Source organism: Caloenas nicobarica, chromosome 8 (assembly GCF_036013445.1).
Source record: "Caloenas nicobarica isolate bCalNic1 chromosome 8, bCalNic1.hap1, whole genome shotgun sequence".
Lineage (NCBI taxonomy): Eukaryota > Metazoa > Chordata > Aves > Columbiformes > Columbidae > Caloenas > Caloenas nicobarica.
The window spans coordinates 21,229,950-21,238,214 of record NC_088252.1 but is presented as its reverse complement, the minus strand read 5'-3'; the positions used below and the strand labels follow the sequence as shown (position 1 = coordinate 21,238,214).

Genomic DNA, 8,265 nt, shown 5'->3' with positions numbered 1-8,265 from the left:
TCTTCATCCTGCTCCCGGTCACACTCCTCTCATCTAGCCCACAGTCCAACCCGAAATAACCTCTCTCTACCAGCACCCCATACACCCTTTTTTTAAATTTCTTCCCTCCCCCCCGGCTGCCTGCCTCCCTCCAAACTGCCGCCAGCTCTCACATAACATGCTTTTACTCTTCCCCAGCCCTCCTTCTCGAGGCAATCAATCACACGCCATCCACTGCCACCTTCCTAAATCAGAAAGGACAGAAACCACAGAATTATCATCTTTATCCAACCGCTCGTTGCTGTGTAGGAGACAGTGATCTGAGAGGAAGTGTGCTGCAAGTTACTGTGATTTGAAGAGCAGCTCACAGGAACTCCCTCTGCCCCATGTAGTGACGCTTTTTTAAGTTACTTTCACTGTTAGACTTTGCCTCAGCCACCCGATGAGTCTCAAGGGCACGTCTTTTGGATGACATAGGAGCATTTACTACACGGTTGTGGGTTTAAGGAACCCGCAGTGGTACAGCAGCATCTGCACCATTTCCCAGTTGAGTTTCCACTGTATCATCATATTGGAGGCAGAAACTGTGGCCCCAGCACAACGTGGCTGCTGTCTCATCTGAACCAAGGGTAAAACAAATCACAGTATTACCCTAGACCAACCCGAAGCTGGGACTATAAAGAAAACCTTTGTGCGATTGCTTATATGTAGTAAAACACTAGCTGCCATTGCAGCAAAAAATAACAAGGCAGCATTCAGAAAAGCTCTTTGGTTGCTGAGGGCATTACAGCCACCCTGTATCTTCTCAGTGTGTTCTTTCAAACCACCTTCAAGAAGCAGTTTTGCCTCTGCCCAATCCCCTTCTAGCTAAAAGAAACTTTCTGTCCTGCCACCTTTCTCTCCACATCCTCCTTTTATAAATCAAATTTTATGCCTTCATCCTTTCCTTCCAATACCTTCTCTCACTCCCACCATTTGCCTTCTGAAATAATTGTGCTTTCTCAAACTCTGTTCCCAGTGATGCACTAAGACTGCTTCACCTCCTTCCCGCTTCCATCCAGGGATAACCCACAGACCACAGCCCCAGCCACTCTAGATCTGACCCTGGATGATCTTCACCACAGGTAATGGCGAAGTCTCCTCAGGTGTCCAAGCTCGCACAGCTTCAGGGCCTGGCCTTGGACTTACACCTGTTTAACTGCATGTAACCCCTTTGGGGCATTTTAGAAGAATCCTACCTGTGTTTTGATTGAAGTCCCAAGCCAGTGCAACATTTCCACTCATCAGCTAGATGAGTCGAGTGGGAACACATTCTTAGAGTCTCTAAGCTTACGATAATGAATTGGGATCGGCTGCACTCACTGCATTTGGACAGAATGCACAAAACTGATGCAACTGAAATTCCCAAGGGTAATACAGCAAACCGGTTACCTCAGGCAAATATCAGGTTGCATACCTGTTGGTCTTGGGCCACAGCCTTTGCTATATACTAAGAAGAATGTGTTATCTATTGGGTAGGATCTCCTTAAGGAAAGCCTCTGTCCCAACTCCAGTCTTATTCTACTCCTCACAAGATGAAGTTTTCTCTGGGATATCGCACTCCAAATTCTAAAGCAGGACCCAATTCCTGAAAACTTCTTGCAGAATGCTTCAAAGATAAAGATATTTCAGTCTTATTTGCAATTATTGATGTTTTTTTTCCTTCCACTCGAGTGACAGGGCCCTGGGCCAGGCTTCAGCTTGCTCCTGTGGTTCAGGACAAAAGCCAATAAAAAAACCCCTACTGTTACTCAAGCGAGAAGCAATACTTCCGTACTGTCAGTGAGACAAGTGCTAAATGAAGCAGATAAGTAATTACAGAAGAAATAACATTTCCCTGTGATAGTTTGTCTCCTTAATTCCAAAGTAACAATGCTGGAGCTAAAGTTTAACAAAACAGTTGAGCTAATCCCTGCTGTCCACAGGTGACTGTTCACCTGCTCCATCGCAGGCCCTTGTTTGACACCTTGTTGGGCTATTCCAGCTTGCTGAAGCAGCAGGAAAGTATTTGCCTTTTTAGGAGAGTAACTGGGAAGCAGCAGTTTCATGCAATGAATCCTGGGTGCAGTCTCCTCTCACACCTGTGCTAGTGTTACAGTTGGCACCTACTGAAAAGAGCAGCCTCACTTCACCTCCCTTCCAGCTGTGCCTTCCTGTCTCCTCCTTTGTACAGCATTCTTGCTTTTGGAGGGTGAACTTTCTGCAAGTTATCTTTCTGAACTGGGTCACTGCTGGACCAGGCAAGAGCCAATGCTGGCATCAGGAAAGTGGAAGCAACTCCCAGCCTGGAAGAAGAAGGAGGACAAGGTCAGGACAGCTCCTGTTTTGCCCAGACTGCCATTACCTTAGCCTTAGCTGCAAAATGAAGCCAGGATCTGACCCCAGTGACACTTGAGAACTAGGTACATTAGTCCTTTTTCTTCAAGGGAAACACTGAAGTTTGTGGGGTAAACTCAGTTCTGCAGGGCACAAGACAATCCTGTCCTCGACAGAGTAGCACATGAGAACTGACTGAACTCTTTTAATCCCAGTTTTAGGCAGATGCATTTCATGTTCTCTCCCTCTCTCCTTAATATATTCAGCCTTCATCTTCACATTCTACTCAGCTCTACTTTTAGGGAAGAAGCAGGGCATTACCTCTTTGGCCTATCACCCTGCTTCCTCATGCCTCTCCACAGTTTCTTTTTGTCCTCAAGTTTCTGATCATAAAAGAACCCCCCACCTAGCTGGGTGTTTTTTGGAGAGAGGCCTATTACCTCTCCCTTTTGTAACCACAATGTACAGTCACACTCTGCTCCTTGAATCGAGTAACACCGAGCAAAATGGTGGCCAGGTTCTGACATACAGTAACCTTGGGCCCAGGGCTATGAGCAGGGTAAGATCTGTGTTAGTTAATTCTTGCTTGGGACAAGCCTCACTAAAGAACAACTGTAACAAATTATGCTTTTTGTGCTAACTTCAAGCTACAGTCTAAGCTCTGTTAAGGGCATGATTTGCCTGAGGTATTGGTAGGTAGAAATGCCTGTTGCTGTGACTTTGCAGTCATGTCAAGTTATAAACAGTAACACCTGCAGGTAAAGCCAGTGGAAAAAATCTGAGCCTGAGAGGGATCTTCTATATTCCGTCTGACCTCCCACCTTGCCACTTCGCTTCAATACTTGCACTATAAATTATTACTCCCTGTACTACTCAACACAAACATACATATATTGCAAGCTGCTCCCATACTGGAGAGCATAAAAATTATCCACTATACTTTTAAAGAAACACACTCTGAAGGAAGAAAGATCAGGCCATGGTGTTTAGACAAGGAAAAAAAAAAAAAAAAGCAGCTTGCGACAACTGTCCCCGGGGCTCAAAAAGGTGAGAAGTAATTTATGTGCCCAAAACAAACCACTTAAGCCAATAAAATTTACAAAACCCAAAATAGTTTTATTTACTTTTCAGATTTCTGCCTCAATGAGACATTTTGCAAACATGCTAAGGCTACAAAATGTCCAAGTTGACAAAGACATGCAACGCTGACCATTCAATAAGTCACAGCTATTATAGGAGCGACTGTGCCCACCCGGGCCACAGGTCCCGTAACACAGGGATGGTTGGTGTACAGTGATCATGGCAACGTACTACGCAGGACCTAGTAACCTGAGGTAGGTCTCTTTACAGTAAGAAAACGATGTCCTACACCAGTGTTACATCCTGATCAAAAGGAACCTGTTTAAAGTTCCAGAAGACGTGGGGTGGGGGACTGTTTCCTTAACAAGTGTGCAATAAAGAAACACGAAATATAGATGTTGTTTAACCTTAGTATAAGTGAGCAGAATAAAGTTAGTGTTCCCCATGCCAGTGAAAGCCAACCTAAACCTCTGAGGAGTGTTAGCAGCTTCAAGATAAAGGAGTCAGTCAGCTGATGCAGCTCTGAAAGGCTTTCCTGCTAACATACAGGCTGTGATTTGAACCCTATGATTAATTTGTTACAGATCATTTCACGAACAGTTAGATTTTGGTTGTGTTAGATCAGCGAAGCAGGAAGAGCTTGGGCGTGCTTGCATTAAAACAAACCCTGCTGACACAGTAAGAAATACTGCATCAGGACACTGAGAAAATATGAGGCCTTAATGTGACCCAGAAGTGGTTCTCCGCTTGAGGAGATCACTAAAAACCTTGCTTTGGGAAAGCATCATAGGAAGTAGCAGTCACTGCTGTGGTGAACATTAGCGATGCTCCACATAGCTTTGATAAATTACAATGCAATAGAGTTACACCACAGAGCTCTTCTCCCCTGCGCTAGATAACAAAGATGTGACAATAAAGGACACTATTGCAAAGCTTCACTTCCACTCAGACACACAGAAAATCCAGCACTAGGAAAAGACCAACTGTAAAAGACAAAACTGTGTCCAATACAGTTTGATAACAAAGCCAGATCTCTGGTACTGTAAACTGTACAAAAATGATAGAAAAGAATATGCACTGTTATTAATACAGTGCTTATTTTAATATAAAATAAACAGCTTACATTTCCACTGTAAATATAGGCTATATACAGAATTATGTATAGATATAGCTACATGTATAAAGCTTCATTATAGGCCTCTGATACATTTATAACTATGGCTCCCTGAGCCATTTGTAGAGTGCATTTAATAACAAAAAATTAGTAATATGATTATGGAATAAATACAATAATAAAACCGAATAATTTTTCTGACACAGTTTTAAAAACTCTGGCTGGACACATTGTGCTAAAAATTAAAAGATGAAAAGGCAATAATCTGCTTTAAGGAGGAGGAGGAGGAGGAAGAGCTGGCCTGCCACAGGCAGGGAATGTAGCTCTCTAAAATAAAAGTGACTTTGCCCTGAATTTTAGCCCTTGACAGCAACCTTGTTCTCCGCAGCAGCAAACATAGCATAGAAGCGTGAGTTCTCGTTGGCCAGAAGGGCAGACGGTGTGTCGAATTCCACTACCTAAAGGCAAACAAGGCAGGTAAAATATGTCAGTAAAATCCAGCAGAAAATGGATTCCCACCCCTTGGACTTGCGACACAGTAGTAAAGAAGCCAGAACATGGCAGCAGTCTTCAGATGAGACAACAGGCAGTGAAAGTATGTGCATTTATGCATAAATACTGTAACGTGGGATGCTTCAAAGTAGCCCAGACAAACACTGGAACTACCCATTCGGAAGCAGCCTCTGGTGGCTCTGGTAAACAGAGGCAGATGTTATGGGGTTTTACCTTCTCTACATTTAAGAGCCTTGCCAGATGTTCTCAGATTTAACTGTTTATGGCTCCCATGTGGAAGCCTGAAAAGTGGTTCAAGTATCTCCCAGATGACTGTTTGACAACACAGGGCTTCATGAAAATAATGGGAAACTGCCACTGAGCCCCACCAGAGACGCTTCCATTATTGCCCATCTCAGAATTAACCTACGAAAGGAGTTTTTAAAACACTTTTAAAAAAGGGACTGTTACTCTATGGTACTTTCTTGGAGTGTAAAGGAAATTTTGCTCTCTTTGATGCTGTCACAGTCAGGCAATAACTAATTCTATTGGAGCATTATTACCAAGGATGTGAATGATCACAGAGGGTTCTCTACCCTGCAATCCTAGCTGTTCCTTCAGTTCAGCCTGCACACATGGCACCACCAGACGGCAACAGGAACTGCAGCCACAAAAGTCTTTCTGCTCACCTGTCCTTGTGTCAGCACCATGATCCGATCAGAGCCTAGAACCGTATGCAGGCGATGAGCAATTGTTAACATAGTGCAGTCTGCAAACGCCTCTCTGATAGTCTCCTGAATCAGTAAGTCTGTCTCTGTGTCCATAGCAGCTGTTGCTTCATCCAGTATCAAAATCTGAAAACAGCACGTAATCCTGGCTGTTACCCATAGTAACGCTTTCCCTCCCTGGACATAAATATGTGGAGTGGGCAGAATTACCATGACCAAGAGTTGTCTACAACTGGCAATCATTATGGAGCTGTGGTCACCAATGTAGTTTGTTACAAGCAGCCTTTCAGTTTTCCTTATGTAATGCCTTCAACAAAGTTACCTTATGGATCACACCTGCATTTCATGGTCACATCTTAGAGCTGCAAGATGACTGGGTTCTGACATGTTTCCACTACTTTGTAAGTTTTACATTCAGCAGCTGAGTCTCAAATACAAATTTTACTGGTATCTAATCTGACACATCCTTGGTAGTGACAGTTCTTTCTGGAATGAGTCAATACTGACTAGGCTTATTAAGCTTTCTTATGCTGGAAAGAATTACCCTTCCTTTCAGACTCAGACGTAAACCAGTCTGGAGCGGTGTCTTGTCAACGCTAAACTAGACTTGGTTTGTGCAGGTACTGCAGAGAGCAGTAACTTCTGCTGAGTAGTCTTGGCTTTAAAACAGATACAGAGAGAACCTTCAAATATGGTGTACAATGTTTAAGAAAAAAGGATTTTAAAATCAGAATCCTGGTCAATCTCAATCCAAATGTCCTTTCTCACTGTAATTATTATTCATCTTCCATTCCTGCAAAACCCTTAACTTCGCTGGCACAGCATGGTCCTAAATTCCACTTGGAGACTACATTTTAGTGGAACACCATTTAGAACAAAAGTACTTGGCTGACATTTACAAAAAGGTGAAAGAAGGAAAGAATCTGATGCTCACCAGTAACAGGACACTCTGAATAAAAGATTAAGCCAGTCCGACACACTATTATTAACACTAACATGCAATACCTTTCTGCAGCTGGTTACAGATGCCTTTCTATTGCCCTAACCCTATACCATCTGTGGGTTTCAATAACTGTTGGTGTGATTCCTCTGACAGATAGAATGAATCTGGCACAAAACCAGCTTGCTCAATGCTATCAGTTTACTATCTCCAGCTATTTCTCTCATCACTATGCTCACCTTGCAACGACGCAGCAGAGCTCTAGCTATGCACAGTAACTGTCTCTCTCCAACTGAGAAGTTTTCCCCATTTTCCATCACTTCTGAGTCAAGTTTCATAGGCAGCTGGGCAACCTGTGTGGGGAAGGAGAGGCAAAAATCTTAGAGCATTGCAGACTTTTTGTATCTCCAGGGCACAAGAGAGTTGCTCCTCCTGCAAATCTCATTCTGCCCATGTTCCAAAACATCCATCACACTTTGTGAAATTAGTAACAAGCAACTAATGCTAAAACAACAATATGACATCAGATCTGCTCAGTCCAGTTGAAGTGCCTGCGACTCAGTGACAGCTACTGAGAACATTACTAGTTGCCAAGCTAGAAGAGCTATATCCTCTCAGTAGACAACTTTAGAATGACTTAAATACAAAATATAAGATCTCTAGAAAAAAGTGTGCCACATACAAAATCGTATCACCATGAATATAGATCTCCTGACAGCCTTTCTCCCCAAGACTTTCACCAAGAGCGAATCTAGTCCCTGCATGAACTACTTCAGTGTATGAACTACAGCCACACATGCAGCCCCAGGCCATCTGACTGACAAGAAAAGAACTGGAAACATCATGGCAGTAAGACTTGCTGCAGAAGGCTTCACAAAGAGCAGATTTTAAGTGCAGTATAAATGTTCATGTATGACATTCACAAATGTAAATGTAGAATGCACACCTAAGGCACATATAGAAAAATATCACATGGAATATTGTACAGGCCTAGGAGTCCCTGTGATAAAGCAACACTCCGCTATGCTATATAGTAAAAAAAGTAAACATCCAAAATATGGCATGTTCTCCAAAAATTCAGTCTCATTACTAGAAATCAAGCATAGCCAATAAGAGAAAAAACTTGCAAAGGAAAAGCTTTATTTAAAGGTCTCTGAAGTAGCTACTAACAGAACATGTAGATTTGAAAGCTGAAACACAAACATATCTCATAGGGCACATAATACTTACACACTCCTTCATGTGAGTCCTTTCCAAAGCATCCCAGATTTGTTCTTCACTGTACTGATTGAAAGGATCCAGGTTTGATCTGGAGGGGGAAGCAGAAAACACAATTAGCATTTTTATTCAGCAATGAATAGTAAAGCAGCAGTGTGCTAATTCATCCAGATGGATGATTCCCATCTAGCCTTGCACTGACAGAATTTCCTTGCCAAGGAAATCAGATACTCCCAGCACACTAGGGTTAGAGCAGCCAAAGAACAAAAGAGTAGAGATGAAAGACAAAGATACTAAAAACTTCAAGGAAATCTAAACAGAAAGCAAGTCTTTCAGAGAGGATGATCGCATCCAGTTCT

The 8,265-nt window shown here is 42.8% G+C and overlaps 1 protein-coding gene across 3 annotated transcripts in view; it reads right to left on the bottom strand.

Moving 5' to 3' along the window:
* Window positions 1–3,475: 3,475 nt before the first annotated feature.
* Window positions 3,476–8,265, bottom strand: part of ABCC5 (ATP binding cassette subfamily C member 5) — a 46,404-nt gene continuing 41,614 nt past the window's right edge. For all 3 annotated transcript variants that reach the window (XM_065639679.1, XM_065639680.1, XM_065639681.1), the window contains exons 27-30: window positions 7,919–7,997; window positions 6,928–7,041; window positions 5,710–5,874; window positions 3,476–4,986 (exon numbers count right to left, since the gene is read on the bottom strand). In XM_065639679.1, coding sequence (XP_065495751.1) covers window positions 4,885–4,986; window positions 5,710–5,874; window positions 6,928–7,041; window positions 7,919–7,997 — 460 coding nt within the window. In that variant the 3' untranslated portion in view covers window positions 3,476–4,884. The remainder of the gene's footprint in view (window positions 4,987–5,709; window positions 5,875–6,927; window positions 7,042–7,918; window positions 7,998–8,265) is intronic.